Raw genomic sequence first — 19,706 nt, forward strand, 5'->3', positions numbered from 1 at the left:
CCTTAGCCCGGACAACCTTGGCTCCGAGCGAGCCTAGACGCTGGTCACCGAAAATCGGCATGCTTGAACCCTTTGTTGAGGCAAGTCGCTGGAAAGCGGAGGCTATTGTGGCGACTGGAGATGGATAGGCGTAATATCCAAGATGGCACTACTCCGCGAGGGGTTGCATTCAAACATTAACACACTGGCTTAATTTTTTCTCAATCACTCTGTTTAGCACGGTGTACAGCATGGCGCAACAGGATTGCCTGTCGATAATTAGAGAACACCCTGTGCAATTAAGGGAACTTTCTCGTCAAATCGCCCAAAGAAAGAGGTGACCCTTAGAATTTTTTTCAGTTTAGGGAGGCACCCTCAAATTATGAGAACAAAGTTTTTTACTATATTAATTCATAGAAGATAATTCAGTTTAGTGTAAAAATAATATTAAACTACATGTTTTCTAAATTTCAATCTGTAAAACAACTGGTACCTAGTTGATGTTTACCTGAGTCCTCTTGAATTTTTGCACTTATTTCTACAATGAATTGTGAGCAGTGAACAGCGAGAATGGGTATTCCTCTGGCCCCGTTCGAGCGACCTCCAGTCACCAGAAAGCCTGAATCGAAAGATGCAGCAGAATGCTGGATTGTCTAGAAGGCCCGGAGCAAGTGCTTGGACGCGAGAGGCTGCAATTTTAATCGGCCGCCGTATCTCCTCCAGCCAGGTATGCGCGCGAGAGCATTCTACAGTCGGCCGTAAACGTAGGCGCCGTGATAACGTCGGTTAAAAATAACTGTCGCGGTGCGATCGATAGGCCTGGTTATCACTCCGGCCCATTGTTCGGAAATGAAGAAAAGGGCCGGACGGTTCCCACAAACGGATCCCCATTTGCCGCTTCCTAACGGCAAGGCGCGGCAGATGCGGGTTAATCGAACAAGTGCTTCCCCTCATCGTGCAAGATAAATCGTTCCTTTCCTTGGCTAACCGCCCTTCGGTGAATCCTCGTAAATTTACCAACACCCTCTGTGACGGAGTCGAACTCGTAAGGGGGACTTGGTAAGTGGCCACCAATGTCCGTCGATTAGGTCATATCTATTGTATCTGCAGAATGGTGTCCTTAGAACCTAAATAGTAGGTATAGTAAGTAAGGGGGATTCTAACCCAAATTTCAGTTTGGATGAGAAAGGACACTCGCTATACTACTGTCCTTTCCTACTGCTTGAGGAAAAACTGAAAGCGGAGTAAAGCTTCTGTGATCAGTGGAATATCCTAGCTTTGGTTGAATTAAGGGAGATTTCTGCTGCAGAAATACGAGGGGTGATAAGTTAACCCTCCGGTACAGCCTCCGATTGTTCTGGTTTTTGGATATGTTTTAGAGGGTAGAAAAATAAGTTTGATATAAATTTCATTTGCGTCATAATTATCCAAAAACCAAAGCAACCGGAGATGAACACCTGGGAAACTTGTGAGTACACGGGCGCGCTCGCCGGCAGGATACGCGGCATACTTTCGTTTTCATTCAATCAGAGACACTTTCACACTGAATTTGAACCTGACAAGTACGTAGCATGATGCAAAAATGTCCGCTGGAAGAATACATAGGGATGCTGGGTACAATACATCGCGGTAAAACGGTTGTTCAGCCAAAACAGACCCCCGTGCACGGAGTGCGCGACGCGAGTGCTCGTTTTAGGCGCGAGTACCGGAAGGTTAATAGCTTAAAGTAGGATAACTACCTACTTAGCGAGCTGAACAAGTGAGATTGGAAAACGTTCAGCTTTACCGCCTGAGACTGATTTTTCCTATCGAGAGGTCGAATTTCCTAGACAGACTACGATAGTAAAAATCGTGCGCAAGGGAAACTATCCCCCGATGCAAAAAAAAAGAGATAAAGAAGGATTATCTGTAGCAGCGATAAAGAAAAGCTGCTTTACTGGTAGTCGACCGTTAGTTTTTTCGGATAAAAGTACTTATAGAGTTATCGCTAAGCAAACAGTTTGAAAACGACATCAAGGCTGGCATGAAATTGAAGAGATTCGACGACAGTGTTGCTTGCCGTGTATTATTTAAAGACGTTTCCTAGCAAACTTAATTAACATAGCTCTAAGCAGAGAATCCTCTCTGCTTCTAAATCTCATTCTATGCTAATTTTATTATCTGAAATCGCGGTTCGAAGACCAAAAGCTAATTTCGCCGGTTCCCTCCGCGTTATCTTCTCTACGTACCTCCTTTCAAACCATCCCATTAGAATACCTCAGTAGTAAAAACTTTACTGTTACCATTACGCAAGCATCAGAGTAATCGCCTAGAAATTATAAAGCCACGTAAATCGATTCCATTGGCTCGGCTAGTGCCGCCGGTTGGTCCCACCGCCGCTAATTTGCATAAACCAACGCGCGTTTCCATTCGTCGCAATTAGCCGAGGTGAACGTTACTTTGTCCCGGACGGGCCCCCGAAAACCCGATCCGTGACCGATAAGGGAGCGCGCAGCCGCCCGCGAAAGCAGCCTTATTTCGTCCAAGGTGTGTCACGAAACGCACCGCGATGCCCATTGGCGATTGCAGTTGCGTTTCCCGCGTAAAAAGAAACGGGTCACACTCACACGTAGGGGCGAGCCGCCGTGCGTACAGGACGTGCATTTTTGCGTCTCTTCGTTTTCTCCGTCTTCCTCGTGTTCCTCGTCTGCTCGCGGCGTGAGAAGAAACACTAGACAGGCGTGCGCTGATATATCGCGGCGGGATACGAGACACCCAGCATTTCAGCGCACGGATAGGGCACGCATGGATGACTGGGAACTCTCGTTCCGGGCGCGGGGATAATCTTGATCGAGGACGTCGGCAACGATCCGAGATTATATAAATTAATGGTAATCGCCCTTTTGAGCGCGACCCCCGCGTATGCCCTTCCCCGTTCAACCGCTAAGCTTCGGAAAACCGCGCTGCTGCGTTACGCGCTTTCTCCGCCTGACTAAGTAGGGATGCATATACTTGGCATACTGTGCGCTCAGGTGTAGCAAAGATATACAATGCTGAGGCCTCTAATGCGCATGGATAAGAATGGGTATATTTATTATAGGTCTGATAACAGATTTAAGTAGTAGCGAGAAGTTGATATCAGCTGGCTACCCAAATATCTCCTTTCTTTTAATAGTGAAAAAAGATTAATGCTAATATAAAGGTGCGAATCCAGCGTTATTCAGTATTCTCAAATTTTAGAGCAAACAGCAATAGACCCCGTCAGACAAAGTAGCAAAGACGATTACGCTAATTTCGAGTCTCCCCAACGTCGATTATGTCATATCGATATTCGCGACTCGTGGACGTGGAAAGACGCGTACAGGGATTCGCGGACCGGTACCAGGCCCCCGGGAGACGCGAGTTTGACACGCTGGAATCCAGTTCGATTATTTTTAAGTCGCAATGGGACCGCCGCCAACTAAGATCCGTAATTAATTAACGCAATAAGAAAAGGCTCGGCCGTGCGACTGCGGTTGCGCGATAATGTTCCCTGCGACCTCTCGGCCGCGGCCTGTCGTTACAAAATCCCTTAACGCGGGCCGTTAACTTTTTTATCGTGGCAACCTTACCGGGATATGCAGTTGCGCGTCGCAGGTGGATGCACTTGGAGACGTTGTACGCCAGCTCGGGAACGCGCGCGAGTCGCATTTATAAAGGAGGACGCTCGACCCTCCGCGCGCATCTCGGCCCGCGCGCAACGCTGCCTCTGGGATTCTGTACGCCGCTTGTCCCTGGCTTTTTCTCCTGTTCGAGGATAATTTAAGTCGCCATCTACTCCGTCCCCAGAGAGGGATATTTGCGCGGATTGGAAACGAATCCGATATACCGAATATGTAGTTGGAACTTTAATCTTAGAACCATAATCTTCTCTATATAACCGTCTTCACCCCTGAGACCATTTCAGTGCCGAAAGAAAAAGTAGTAACGTTATTAGCATTGCTTCAATTGCCGAATTGAGAGCGTTTTTCCTCTCTAACGTCAATAATATTAATAATAATAGTAATTATTATCTCTCAAAGAAAAAGGAAGAAGGAGATTAGTGTAAAAAGTTGTAAAAAGAAAAGAAAACTGGATTTTATTCTTTAAGTAATTTTTATATTCAGCTAACGAGGTTTATTTAATTTGCATTAAAAATATTTGTATTCCTTCGACTCGGCTCGCCCCAAGATTAAATCTTGAGTACGCTGTTACTGGTAGGTAAGTACCTGTTTTCAATCTAATTTCTATTAACCTTCCACCACACTCCACTACCCTCTCGCGATTCCTTTCCATAGAATACCTACTAAATGAATTGAAAAGGACTCCTTTTCCTCCTACTCACCTTCCACTTCGCCTAACTCTCTTCCAAAAATATTCGTCCTGTTCTTAATCAGGACGAACTCATTCATTCATAATTCTTAACTCTTAATCAAGTCTAAACATTACGTCTAATTGGAACTTTAGAAGAATTATCAGGATTAGGTCTTCTGCTAGTATATATTTCTTTGCTTGTAATACAAAGAAAGACAGATATTTACTCACCAGTGTCCCTGATACGAAGTCTTGACGAGCTTGACGGTGAAGAGGAACTGTATAGCGCAGACGAGAAGACAGCACAAATTGAGGGACAGCGCGAGGGCGCACAGCGCCAGAGTCACCTCGTACACAATCGTGTATTCTTCAGGGCTGATCAAGCTGCTCGGCGTGACCGTTAAAGGCGAGATCTTCAGCAGGAAGATCAAGGAGAGCAGCGCCAGTAGCAGGGACACCAAACACAGCAGGCCAAGGCTCGTGAGTGTCTCTTTGGCCCCGGCCTCCTGGTCCTTGTGGTTCCTCGACAAGGACGAGGACCAGGAAGCATTCAAGGGGTACGCGGTGGAGCCGGCGCCGGTCAACTGTCCGCCCGCAGCTGCGCTCTGAAGAACAGGTGCCGGAGAGGGTGTCGTTTGACTGGGTAACCTGGACAGCCTGGAAATATCGAAGCCGCCGTTCGCTTTGGGTCTGCTGTCCTGGTGCAACGGCGCCTGGGCCACCGCCGTGTGCCCCAATGTCGTCGACACGTTGTTATTATTATTATTGTTGTTGTTGTTGTTGTTGTTGTTGTTGTTATTATTATTATTATTCCCACCAGCCACGGGACTGACGCTGTTGACAGAGTGCTTGGACGTGGACAGGGTGGACAGGTTGAGGGCGTGCGAGTGATTGAGCCGTTGGGAGAGGTTGTTGACGCTCAGCTGCGAGTGGTTGAGCGGGTGCCTGTGCGTCGAAGACGGCGTGGTCGCGGCCTGATGCGTGTTCCCAGACCTCTGCTGGTGGGACACCGAGTCGTAGACGTCCACGCCCCGTCCCGCGTTCCCTGACGCGCGTACGCTCTGGCCGTAGTGATGGTGGTGATGGTGGCCGCCGTGTAACGAGCCCGAGCTCGGCTGATAGTCATTGTGCTGATGCCTGGAGCCCGCTGACGACGGTTGCCCCGTCAGGATGTGCTTCAGCATTACTCGACACGCTGGGTTCGCCCGGAGGAAGACTGCGTCTCTTCCCGCTACTCTACATGGCGCCACGCGTGGTCCTCTTCATTCAGACCCCCCCTTTGCTCCTTCAGGCTTCTCTCGCCCGTCCACTTAATACCCACAGTACCAGAGCCCGTGATCTTTCGTAACGGTCATTCGAGGATTACTACGTTCCTGGGCTCAAGGAGTTGCTGCACACCAGCTCCACCATGGCGACGGCATGCCCCAGGCAGCCTACATAGCCACCTTTCTCCGCTTATGCCTCCTGCAGACGCTCTGGACGCGGCTCTTCGCCAGGAAGCCTGAGAATCTCGAGCACCGCCTGTGTAGACATCATCACCTTCGTCTTTAACTGGATCGAACCACGCGAGCCTAACCCTTCGCGCGGAATTAAACGGGCGAGGGGTATCATCGGGCCATAAATTCGGTGTCTCCGCCTTTCTTCCGCGACCCGCAAGAACTCGCCGAGCGTTAGGAGCGCACCGGAAGCGACATCGGTACGCGGATAATTACGCGGCGGGCTCGGCTGCTTCCTCGGAGCCGCGATCTCGATTCGATTCGCGCCTTCAGCCAGAAGATTCCGCCAGGGGGGAATACCATCCAGCGGCAAGGTCAATTAAGTCCAGTTTTTCCGAGATTGTCCTCTCCGAGCTATTTCCGCCTCGCCTTCCAGCGACTCATGGACGACTCGCTCTAGCCTCGCCGAGCAATCTAGGAGGCAGGCCTCCCGATCCGTTCACGACTCTCGTGGCTGGAGGACCGACTCGTCGCGGCGAAACGTAAGCACAGGAAGCGTCGTCGTGAGCATGATTAGATCCGGTTCACCCTCGATGACCTTGTCAATGAGAATAGCGGTTCGTTAAGGCGGCTGCAGCCTCGGTTTGCCTCTGTGTCGATTTCCAGCGAACTCGTCAGCCGGCATGGCTTCCGAGATGGTCCCTCTGGAACAGGTCCAAGGAAATAATTAATGGACTTGTTCACCTAGACGTCCGTGCACCCTTCACCGCGAAACGAACGATAGACGCGAGGTATAATCTAACCCCCGAATCACATTTCCATAGCCAGCTCCTTATCTCCACCGCGCCGTCAATTAGATTCGATCGACTACCGGTCTAGGACGAGAAGAATAGGCCGTTGCGTTGGAATAAAAATCAGATCTAACGGGTGGCAGGTAACCTTTCCCTTTTAGGGGCGTTTATCATAGTATGTCAAATTTTGACTAAGTAATAAGAAAAATAATCAACTTCTTTCCTCGTTGAAATTTTTCTTTAAATTATCTAACCCTGATAACTACCACCCATCTTCACGAAAATAGTATTTTTTTAAACAAATTCGAAATGGGCGAAATGTTGACTCCCCCCCGAAATTTCACGAGGACTAGAACACAATTAAATTAATAAAAGCAGCAATAATGCAAACGACCATAGGGTATAGACTTATAGAGAATCGTGTGGTAAAAAGGTGGAAGAAATATGCTGCGTGTAAATGAGAGGGATCGCTGCAACAACCGTTTGCTTCTCGTTCCCCTAACGAGGAACGGAAAAGACGGGCACACGTTTACCGTGAGTAGGCGCGCGCGATATGACGCGGAGGGACATGAGTCGCTACATTTCGGCCAGTGGGAATGATACCGGCGCCGTAATTTCATAATAAACGGTTGAAAAATTGCAACGTTCCCGCGGCGGATTTAAACGTCCGTGCTCTTTAATATCCCATCACGGAGAAGCTAACGACCGGAAAATATACCGCTCGAGTACTTGGCAGGAAGTAACCTGCCATCTCCCTACGCGTATTCTTACGACACTGGTTATTCGGACGCGTAACTTAGCGGTAACCGCGTCACGAGGATCCCCCTTGTAATTTCATAGTCCTTTATTGACTTACGCTTGGATCGCAACTTCCGTCTGTTTTCTTTCTCTGTAAAGGATTCGGTCGAAGTAAATGCTGTTACCGTTTGATAAACACGAATGTAACAAGAAGCACGCCTTTGTTTTCAACATGCATTGTTCTCGGTGAGTTCAACTCTTAAGACTTTAAAATATTAGGGAAATGTGTTGAGAGATTTGCACTTGTATATCTATGCTGGCTGTAAATACTCAGGTTTCTTCTTTTTTGGGGCAATCTTGGCCCGTATTCCATCTTCGAAATGAAATACGTCAAATACGTTATGCGGAAGTGGTAAAGATACATAATAAGTAGTAGGTATAGTTAATTATTTAATACATTTTTGTACGGAAGAACTTATTTTTCTTAGGTAATTTTCTTTAAATGAATATTAAATTTAATATATATATAAATTAGATTATAGATAATTTATTCAATAATTATTTATTTGTGGTCAAATAAAAGTTACTTTAGCTCTAGATTATTTGACGAATAAAGTTAATTTTTTTATTCGACAATAATTTCCTTAACTTTCATTCCATATTTGAAATATTTATTTAAATAAAATTTTTGCCCATCTCTGAGTTCCGTCTCTCCTCCAGGTATCAGCCAAATGTCTCTGAACGTTTGCACTTGGTTTGAAAAGCCTCGCGCCGCTCAAAGCGCCAAAGTGAAAAATCTTCCTTGAAATTGGCAATTTATCAAAATTCTTTCTCGTTACACTGGCCTCTATTAAAAGTTCCCGCGGTAGCACGGGCACGCTCTTCCTTTCCCTTGCGCTGGCTCGAGAGGGAACGCGCAGGACGCGCAGGACGCGCAAAACGCGCGGATCACGCGATAGCTTCTCGCGATCCGCGGGAGCGTCACGTGAAAATCGTCGATCCGATCTGCGGTGCCGTGCACCGTAGGGGTAACGATTAAATCGACAGGATATACTTTATTGGCTATTCCGTTATTACAGGCCGTGCCCGCGGGCGAATAGTCATTATGGATCGATGAACCCGATTGTAACGACGCGCCTTCTCCTCGGATCCAAGAGAAAAAGCTCCTGTGCTGCGTCCACAATAGAACCTGCTGTCGTACTTCCACCCGGTACCGAACGCAGCGAACGCCAATCGCCCAGAAACGCCACAAGAGGCGGACGCTCTTCTGCGCTTGCATAGCTTTTCGCAAAATATGGGTCACAACGGTTGACGATATCGATTGAACGGTACGTGTATTCTCCGAGTTCAGCGTTCTTATTGTTCAATCAATATTTCCTGCCTTCTGGCAATCTCTTCCGTGTTAACAATAAGTAGAAAGCTACATATTATTAGTAGACTTTCAATTTGAAAAAGATTTTAATGACGAGAGGAAGATGGCACTCCATGGCGGTGTGAATATTCTATTCGGAAAACTCGATCGGTTTATCGAGGGACAGCTGCTCTTCTTCCGCTTCTTCGAGCACCTCGCTTCTATACCGTTACCGTCTGTCCGCTTTAGAATCCCGCAACGGTCGAATTCAGGCGCGATTCGGTCGCTCGAGCCGGAAGATCGGCGCTATTTTCTCGTCTGGGATCGATCAACGGAAACGAAAACGGTGCACGGAAGACACGCGAGTCGCGATGAAATACCCACGTTCCAGAAAGCCATCGCGACGTAACAGGCAGCTTGTAACTCTATCTGTTCTTCGCCTTGGGGGCAATGATATTTGTAAATATAAGACACTACGAAGCACAGTGCTGAGTATTATCTGAATAAATATTTTTTCCAATAATTTCAAATAAGAATTGCGAATGAAACCAAGTTATTCGAGAATAACGAATAAATTTTGATTCGAATAATGCTCAACTCTCTGTCGAAGCTTTGTTCAGTAAGTTTCCCAATACACAGCACAACTCGAGCAGTGGTGTTCCATTTTCTTACTCATTCATTAGGCGCGATAAATGTGACTGTAAAGCGCAGGATGGCCCTCTCTCGCGGTCGATTTCAATCGCGAGGAAGCTATGATACGCGATAGCGGAAAGAAGCAGTTACATTTTTTGCCGCGAGACAAGTGAAGGCTTCCTTTAACCGACAGCGGCGAAGAAAGTCTTTGAATACTTACCTAGTCCACCGTCGTCGTTTAGTCGTAATTTCACCGCGGCCCGATGGCAAATTGATAATGCAACGCACCGTGCTCGAGTAAAAAACGATTAAGCTCGGTGGATATCGCAAAAGGAGGAGCGCGGGACGATGCTCGAACGCCGGATACTATTATCGCAGCGCGAGAGCCGATAAGCAACAGATGTAGGTGCAGAAGCTGCCCCTTCAAGGTCACTCGGCACTCACGATGGCAATTTGCAAACTTTACGGCCTCTCGATCGCACTGTCACGATCAAGGGTTCCGCCACATTCTGCAATTTTATTGTCCAAAAAAATAAGAGGACCCTCTCGAAGCCCTGGAAATATTGACGATCTTTATGATTTTAAAAAATATTTTTCACTTTTATCAAAAATATACACTCGTTAAGGTACAAAATTTTTTTCTTTCATGTTTTCGGTCTTGATGCATTTTCTAGGTGGCATTTAGTGCAGCGGCGCTGCCAAAAAGAGATGCCTAAACAGTTATTCCGACCTGTATGTAATCTATATACAGATGTATGTGTAACTAGAGGTATACAAATAATCATTCTTTATTTGTATCGATATTATTTTCAGAAGAGGTACGATTTCGGAAACCGAAAAGTACAATTTAAGAAGCCGGTTGCCTAAATGGTAGGTACCTCTTAGAGTATCTCACAAAAAGATTAATAACAAATTAATTTGATCCGAACAAAAGCTTAAACATCTAATAGTAGGTGCCTAAAACATCGAGCTGCAATGTCAAATATTCACTTGCGTTGAAATTAGTACCAAATACGAAATATAACGTAAAATATGTTAAATGGTACGATATAAGCAACCATCCCCTATCGCGCATATTCTTTCCACATTCAAGTATCCTGCAAAGCGAAGGTATCGTCTCTACCTTTTTGGCAACTGTCGCAGTCACCTTGAGATTTTTTCTCCCGAATTCTTGAAATGTTTTGCTCCCCGTGGATACTATTACAGTTACGGCGCACCGTCAGCCAAGGTCTGCTGACGGTTTTGAATTTTCACGGGGTAACATGACTCCCCTCCCGGCCGCGATGTTCCAGATCACGTGGCACGATCCTGAACCGCAGGATCCGAGCGGCGAAGGAGAATCTACACGAGGAGAGGCCGTTGTCAATAGCCAGACTTGACTCATAGAAACGGGTTCCGCTCGCATTCCGGACGTCGTCCAGCCTGCCGGCCACGCTGCCTTCCTCCATACGATACGTATGCATACGCGCGCCTGGCAGCCCACGGTCCAACGCGGTCCCATGTTTTCAGTCGATACCACGGGCAACACCTGTAATCGACCACGCGGTCTTAATTCGAGGTGTCACGGATTTCTGAGCGGATCGACCTCCTGGACGGGATCCCAGATCCCGTCGAGCCGCTTCGCGGCACCGAATGCTACCTATCCGGAGTCACTTCCGAACGCTCGGAAGAATCGAGAGACTGGAAATGCTGCTATATCACGTTTCCCGGGACACCCTGTAGAGGTGCACGTGCATCAGGTACGAACGAGAGCCATACATCATTTTCACGTTAAAATGGCAAACGACGAGAACGGTTACCCGTTCGCTCGTGATCGTGTCGTGGAACACGATAATTTCAGTGCTCCAGGAACGTATGCACCTTCGATCCGTAAAACGATACAATTCTTTTACTCACCCTTTGCTTAAACGTTAATCGAATTTACTGTAGGTATGAATCAGGATGATCGATATCACACGAAGGATTCTTCTCAAGGTCGCAAGCATATATTATTCGATTTATAGATATATGGAAATCAGTTGGATGACAGAAAAATTCTGGAGGCGACATTAACCCTCCAGGTTACACGGGGTGTATCGCACTCCTGGCAAAAGAATTTTGGTCTTTGCTAATATTTCTGTAAACTTTTAGAGCTTAATATTGCAATTTAAAAATTGAATGAATTTTGGTAAAAAGATCGCATTTTCCACAACTTTTTTTTCAACTACAGTTTTCATCATATCAAGATTTATATTTCTAGAAAAAAAACTATGAGAGCATGATTGTAAGAGTATTACGAATGTACAATTATCACTTAAAAGTTAAAAAATTAAAAAAAAAGTACGAAAATGATAACTCAGAAATATTTAATATTTGATATTTATGTAATATACACGGGATAAAGTTTCATTAGTGTACAAGAGGAAAACAAAGAAAAAAATAACGATAGATACTTAAAGTCGGTAAAGCGGTTTAAACGCCATAAACTCATGCGCAGCGTGGTTATAAAAGTTTTGCAAGTGTCTTGTTAAATGAATAGGTTGATTCCGTAAAGAGTTTAGACGCTGGGCTGCTGTGAACGCCATGTAACCAATTCGTTAATTCCCAGTTCGGTGGCGTTGAAGCGGTGACGGTAGATATCTCGTCGGATGGTGAAATTGAAGCTGAAAAGCACCGTGACCCGATATCTCGCGGGGTTCCGATTCGTACCTGGCCTATCTAATCCCTCCGATGCGAACAGTAAATACGCGATTGGCTCGTGGTACACGCAGTATACACACGTCCGCGGCGTGTACCGTTTCGTGATGTGAATCGGAAGAATGTAATCTTCGATCTTCATCGCCTTGATTCGTTCCTCGGGGGCCCACGTAGATACTCTCTTCATTATACGACCTGGGAGAGAGGAGGATATCGGGTCTTACGAAACCACTCTTTACAATCTTCACGGAGCTGATTCAGCGTGCGCTAGCTAGGCTGCCGAACGGAATCGAAAACAACTCGATCCACTTGCAAATTCAAAGAACTACCTACAGGTGTCCAGTCGAGAGTCACCGAATTATACGAGCTTCTTTGGTGATCGATATTTTCGCCAAAATCCTCTCGGATGATTCACGGAGATTCAGAAACAGGTTTCGTTTCTATTACGTTCTGTTTTGGCTAGTCATTCGTCTCTGTTTCTCTCTTCCTACATTTAAGACAGTTCAATGTTATTTAGAAGAAAATTTTACTGGCACGTCAATGATTTACAAGTGGCATCATTAATATCTGTATATTAATTTAAAATAATTATTGTACGGTTATTAATAGGTATTAAAATACTTTTGGCCAGCTTTTACTATACGACAATGCGTACGCCAAGTTACGAATTCATTCTTCTTGCATGTTGGTTTTTAAACCTGTCTTAATAAAATTCTGCAATGATTAATTTTCTATTTAATTAAAACACGTGGCACGCAGGCCCGCCTAGGGCGTAAAGTTGAGAAGGGGCGCAAAATAGTGTTTTTGTAAAGTTCCAAATGAAATGATACAAGTTGCACTATAAATGATTTAAGCGACGAATATAAATTTAGAATAAGGTCGTGAAAAAGCTGGAATAAATATGTAATAAATAAAGGGTGCGATTTGGCAAGTTCGCCTAGGACGCAAAAGAGGCTCGAGCCTTATAAACATTATTTATAAATCGATCTAGTATCGAAGCATCGCTATTAAATAGCTACCAAGCAAAGACCTCCCGTAAATTCCCTTATGTTCTACCACCTTCTTCTATCAACTCCATCTACCAACCTCTTTACTGTTCGATCCACCTATACATCGGAACAGGCGACTATGCCTCCAGATCCCATGCAACGCAATTTCACGGTCGTTCCTCGGGAAAGCTTCGAAGCTGATCGATCATTAACGCCAGGAACCTACAGGATACTTCTTTCAGCCCCGTCCCGGCGAGCTCCGCATTGTCCGGGCCTCGGTGCTTTCGGTTCGTTCACTTAAAAAGTTCACTCGTGAACAATGCGCCCTATTCACTCGGCGCGCCCGCGCCTGTGTATACGCGCCGGCTGATTTATGCCCGGTTCCTTCCTGGCCGCGCATCCACCGCGCGGAATTAAATTACTTTTTCACGGGGCGTTTGCCCTTGCAAAATCGACACGATCCCTTTTCGCGATCTTATTATTATTAACAATACACGTACCGGACGTCCGTGTTGCATTAAGGCCCGCGGACAATGGCTGGGCCCCGCGGGGACCTATCGCGCGCGCATCGTAAGGGCAATAATTACGCGTAATTAATGGCGGGGGATAATTGGGGGAGGCGCTCGGGGCGAGCATTCCCAAAATCACGAACTATCGCTTCCTTCGATTCAAACGAGGAACTGCGAGGAAAGACGCGATTACTCGTCGCTGATTAATTAGCGATCGCGTGGAGTCTTTCACCTATTCGCGCTGCGAGTACCGTGGCAAAGTGTCGGGGTACATGCTTCGTTATTATAGCCAAGAATTTCTAGTAAGTTCAATCTGTTTGTTCTGGGAAACGCTACGCTCCTGATACATATGTTAAAGACCATGCGAAGGGTAAGGGGAAAAACGGGGAATGTCCATTTTTCGCGATTTTGCGATTTATAGCGTATTTTGTTGTTGGCAACGTGGACTACAGAATAGTCGAATCGCAAAGGGTTATAAAGTTCAAATACTGGTTGAATCCCCACTCTTGGCCTAAGCATGAGCTTCCGTCTTCAAGGTGAAACAAGGATATTCCCTGTTTTTCCCCTTACCCTTCATATATCATATAAAAAAAAGGCCCACTGCAACGCCCTATTCGAGATCAAGCCCCAATTCAATACCGGTTCACTTTCTATGCCTAACGAAATGAAAAATGGGATATCTCGAAGCCACTTCCTTCAATACCGAAACGACGCAACTTCTCTCTAATTACCATAAGTGTCTCACATCCGTTTCGTAAACGTTAAAAACGAAATAAAGATCAAACTGCCGCTGCTTGCGCGTTCCACTTTCACCAATCGATGAATAATTAGTTATTAATCGCGATCAGTGCGCACCTAACGCCGTTCATCCAAGAGAAAAGTGGATTTCGAAGCAACACAGAGACCATTTGTGCATCGACGCGCGTATCTACCACGGAGAGAGATAGAAGAGGGCTGAACGCGACGGAAACCACAGTGCAAGGCGGTAAATTTGTGAAATTGGATGAAACTGGCGTGGGTAGGACTTCACCCGTCATCGAAGAAACCCCTCGTGGCGCGTAAGCTCGTAATAATGCCAAGCAAACGCGCCTCTGCGTATCGAGAAAAGCTGCTCTCGCGCCGTAACTCGATCCCGGCTTTTTCTCCGTTTCCATCACGCCACGCCAGCCACTCCAAGAAACTCGTCCCTCGCTGGCCGCGGTCGTCCAACAAGCTTGCACGCACGTTACTCAACAATTTCTCTGTAATCTGCAACGGTGCTCGTTGTAAAAACAATGTTGCCTCCCGAGAAACTGTCGCAAAAGTGACCGTTTATCGTCTGTGCCGGTGATCCAAAAAAATTAAAATCATCACTTACTCTGTGACATTACAAAGTAAGTGATAAATTCATTTTTTTTTAATTTTTACCTCATTTGTAATTAATTGTACCAAAGGGTAGTATAATCCGTCTATTACAATTACATTGAAATTGAAATTAAATTAAATAATCATCTGCACATTTATTATGTATTTGATTCAGAGTTCAAGGGAAATTCAAGTCGACCATTCGAATGGCAGACTATGGTGATTGCGTCGATATTATAAATTGTGGTAATAGTAGCGAAACAGGTACTTAATGAGGAATGGCACTGAAAGGACCGTAATAGGCAACATTTGAATTGCTTGGCTTTTGCCCCGAAAGGGATCGAGGATCGCTAAACTCGTTTGGTGTCATTGTAAATAACTAGCGGCGATACTTGTTACAGCAAAGTATAAGGAAGTATCGCGGAGAATGAATCGTTACGAAACCACGGTTCGATAGCGAAATTTTTTATCCCGAATGCCTTGAATAGCTTGTATACTGTTCGAATCACTACGCCCGAGGGAAGTACACGTCTCAAAGACGGTAATAACACGTTTCGTTTCAAGGTCGCACGTTTATGGCATCCCGGAGTGCCGGGAAGCTGAAAAATCTTCGCAACGCAGGAAGTTTAAAACTTGAAACTCGTTGTTCGGTAGAGAACGATGCCTAATGCGACCTCTTTAATTTAACTTCTCCTTTTCCATAGTCCTCTGTTCTATGCCTTCCTCTATTCTTCTCTTCTCTCGGCGACAACTTTCTACGTCAAATCTATATGCGAGAGAAATTGGAGCTTCTGAAGCTAATCTACGACCAACTGAGTGAAGCGAAAAATGGATCCGTTTCTCATTTAAATTCCTCCCAAATCTCTTCTCTTCTCTGTACCACAACTTTCTACATCCCGTTTTTGCAAGAGTACCAAAGGAATTTCAATTTCTCGAAAATTCGCACTGACCAAAAACAAATTTCTAGTGGTGTTAAACCGCACCGAAAGAAGCATGGAGCGCAAGAACCTTCACGGACAATTACAGAGACACCCTCTTTTCAAAGCCAGAAATCCTCAGTGTTCCTCCTCAGACAATCGCGTCGCCTACTTTCCATTTCAATGCCCGTCAACGTCCACTGTCTCTATCAATACCGCGAGCGTCAAAGAAGAAGCATTAAGCGGCGCTCGGCCCCCTAAGGCCCCGCTTTACGCGCACGATATTTGTTTGGGCCCGTCGTGCCCGTGGCCATTTATCATTCGATCAGCACCTGCCCGGCGATTAAGAAACGATATCACACCGACGCTCCGCGTCCCGGGTACACAATCAAGCCATTCTGAAGCGTCATTACGGCCGAATACGCGTTGTCCAAGCGCGCCGCCATTCACCTGTTGTGCGCCGCTAGTGTGCCCGTAACAGTTTCCCCCGCGGTTGCGTGTACGATATAATACAGTGTAATTTATTCGATCCGCGTTTACCTACTTCGTGGAAACTCGATATTATCGGGATAGCACGAGAGGCTCGGTAACAGGGGACGTTCGCGGGAAGAGAGCGGCGCGATAGGGAAGGTGCAAGCACTTGTTGATCGCCGGGAGAAAGTGCAAGCTTCCCTCGTAACTATAAAACCTATTCGGGCACGAAGCCTGAATGCAATTCGACGCTCTCTGTCATCCCCACAGCTCGGCACAATACTCTCTTCCATGGTATTTGTAGATAGCTGGCCTCGTAATTGTTTACATGGATTTACAATGGACATTGTTCGAAGCTTCTACGCGTAAACTGTAGGTAAGGGCACCACAGGTCGCTGCTGGACCTCGCAATTGGACTTGGGGAACTCGATTTTGAAAAATGCCCCTTTAAATCTATCACGCTGATGGGCTTTCAGCGACAATGGTTAAGAGATGCGGGCTCGGGGAGACCCGCACGTGGCGAACGCTCAGTGTTCAGATGATCAGCGCCTAAAGAGTTAACTCGCTCCAAGCAAACATTCCGAGACTCTCGAAACATATCGACGAAGGTGCAAGGGGTCCGATCTCTCGGCGTGGAAAGACGCCGATGCCAGCAGAAGGGTTGGCAGATCCCGAAGCACAGGATTTGAGACGCGATCGGTTCCGCTCCTAACGGACGTTGAACAGGGTAACAGGAAGTGGAGGGATCCAAGCGGCGACGCTAGATCAACCGCAAGGTCAATGATTTTCCGAGCGGACCGATGAACTTGCGCCTGGCAAGTACATGCACTCGAGTGCACCGAGAGAGCCAGGGAGCGAGGGAAAGAGAGAGGAGACAAGGTCGTTGCCTAGATAACAGTTGCAAGGTACAGTTGCCTCTCGCATGCCTGCCACCATGCGACCGAACGATCACAGTGCGAAAAGGGAAAGACGCCCTACAAACACCCCGCCAGCTCCACCACCCACTGAAATTACTTTGCTCTTTGAGTCTGGCTAATTTCCAAGTGTCACGCGATGCCGACATTGCTGCCTTCAACCCCAGTGGGAAGGATTGGGAAAATCAAACGAGATGGAAGCATGATTGACACTTCACCAGAGAAGCCCAAACGCGCCGATTTCAATGAAATATCCAATGCTTTTCTTCTGCCATTGGGGCTAAACACGTTGTAAAATTGAGGATTTTTTTGGAAGAAAGTAGCGATTCGATTCATCTGAAATTTGGACCATGTTTTATGCATCTTTGAAGAAATGGCAGGTTTTTTTAATTGATTTTTAGTATTAGAGATAAGTTATATATTTATTTGTTACATAAGAAAATTGGAGAATTTTGATAGCAAAAATTAAGGTTTCATTTGAAAAGTCACCATTCTTCTCAATACTTCTGTTTTACTCTGATTCATCAAACTGAAGCTACTGTAAAGTGAAACGTCGTTTTATTTTTCTGTTTTACATTACTTGGAAGATAAAACTCGTCCGCATCATCGGACGGCGAACTTTGCGCGGCATAACTACTATATTTATTATTACAAATTAATAATAAAAAAATACTGCAACTTCTTCAAAGATGCATAAAAGCATGGCCTAAATTTCAAACGAAGGGAATCGCTAGTTTCTTTAAAAAAAATCCCAAACTTTACTAGGTTTTTAACTCCAAAAATGGGATTCTTCCTTTAACCGAGTGTCTTCGAGCGTTCCATTTGGTCTTTATTACATTAATCTCTAAACTTCTAAACGAAATCAAAGTCAAAATACAAATCTAGCGACCTGCACCTTCAAGTATCAAACGCTCCTCTGAACTCTGAACCAGCACTTACGTCTCCTCCAGCAACTGTACATCCCTAAGACACGCGAGGATCCTCGGCTCCCGCTGGCACTCTGCGTGAAAGCGCCTCGCAGCAATTGCTCCGAGCGTGTTCCCCGACGAATTCGCACAGTCATCCCAGCAATGCGCCAACTCGCATCGATACCCCTCTCACGCTGTGTTTTTGCCAACGTTTACCGCTCATTAGATACTCCTCCTTGGCGGCGCTTATCCCCGCGGAATAACAAATGTCCCCTCGATCTCCCACGAGTTTCCTGTTCCGCGAATGCCTTCGCGGCATCAATCATCCCGAGGTAACACATTGTAAACAGTCGGTCGAAAGAGGAATCGCGATAACGATCCGCCATCGATGCCACGGGAATTGCGAATTCGTGAACCGCGCGCGGAGAGAGCGAGGCTCGTTAACGGATGCATCGCTGCGGAGCTCGAATCCTGATGACATTTTAATTGCAGTCGAAACTGTCTGTTGCTTCCGGGTCTGGGCTAGGTCTGACGTTGGATCAGGCATTCGTGCCCCCTTCGTAATTGCCGCTGCATCAGAGGTCTGGCGAAGGTGCGCGCGATCCATGGTTAGAAATATACTAGCAATGTATTATCGTGCTACAGTATTTTGGTAATTATTTACAAAAAAGGGTGGTACTTGCTGATTCCGAACAACTTTTTACTACGAGAACGTGTTACCGTCGTTGGGCCTTAGTTTCCAAGATATTCGCCAAACATGTTGTTTACGAGGAGACGCGAGGTGACGCGAGTCGAAAGATGGTGATGTGGCGTGACAAGCAAGAGGTAACTTCAGTGTGATTCTGATGCATTAAAATATGTAGGTACTTTAGTAAAACGACATCGCACACTTTTTACCCGAGACGCGAGTTTATGTTTCCGCCTTAACGAAGATTTGTCTGTTTTGAAACGAAAGCTTCTAACGTGGCAGTTGCAATTTTACCATCCTTCCTAGCCCGTTACGCAGAAGTGGAAAGCACATGTCGCGATTAAAAGTGACCCGAGGACGACTGCCCGCTTAAATTAGTCCTACTCGTGTTATCGTGTAGCAGAAGAGGGGGGCAGGAATGCGGGGGACAGATGGAGGAGGAAGAATCGAAAAATTCAATCAGCCAGCGGTGGAATCAGATAGAGAAAGAGCGGGGAGAGGGGGAAGAAGGTTACATTATCGGCGTGATATCTCTCCTTATTCTCTTTGGTCTGGTCCATGCTCGGGAAGGACGACCAGAACGGAGTGATGTAAGAGAGATGTACCTACAGGGCGCCTGCTGCTTCTTCCTCCTCCTTCGCCCACCGTGAGGAATCTCTCTCGCTCCTAAGGCTTCCCTGGGCTCAGTTGCTTTCTTTCTGTTTCACGCTGCTCGAGGGAAGCGCTCATCCAGCCCTGGCCCGGTTGAATTTAACGTGGCAGGTGCCTGCTGAATGGACATTGGGCTCCGGTTCTTCGTTTCTTCTCCCTCCACCCTTCTCTCCACCTTCCTCCTTCTCTATCTCCCTGTCTATGCCAGCGTCTCCCAACCGTTGGTCCACGAACTCGTAGCGTTTCGTAGCTCAGGCTTCAAACTTCTTCTTCTTCTCCTCCGCTCGACAGTAGGTACCTGTTAATCTCGGCACCTGATCCGTCTCGTATCGAAGCTACCCGCGCGCGACTTTAAGACAAATCACGGACAGCGAACAAAATGCCCAAGCACTTCCATGGT

At 46.4% G+C, this 19,706-nt stretch overlaps 1 protein-coding gene across 2 annotated transcripts in view; it reads right to left on the reverse strand.

The window, feature by feature from the left end:
- LOC143367410 (uncharacterized) overlaps positions 1 to 19,706 on the reverse strand; it is a 36,245-nt gene that overhangs the window by 11,100 nt on the left and 5,439 nt on the right. For both annotated transcript variants that reach the window (XM_076809198.1, XM_076809197.1), the window contains exon 2: positions 4,522 to 6,430. In XM_076809198.1, the coding sequence (XP_076665313.1) occupies positions 4,522 to 5,474 (953 nt within the window). In that variant the 5' untranslated portion in view covers positions 5,475 to 6,430. The remainder of the gene's footprint in view (positions 1 to 4,521; positions 6,431 to 19,706) is intronic.

The sequence above is a fragment of the Andrena cerasifolii genome, chromosome 3 (assembly GCF_050908995.1).
Source record: "Andrena cerasifolii isolate SP2316 chromosome 3, iyAndCera1_principal, whole genome shotgun sequence".
NCBI lineage: Eukaryota > Metazoa > Arthropoda > Insecta > Hymenoptera > Andrenidae > Andrena > Andrena cerasifolii.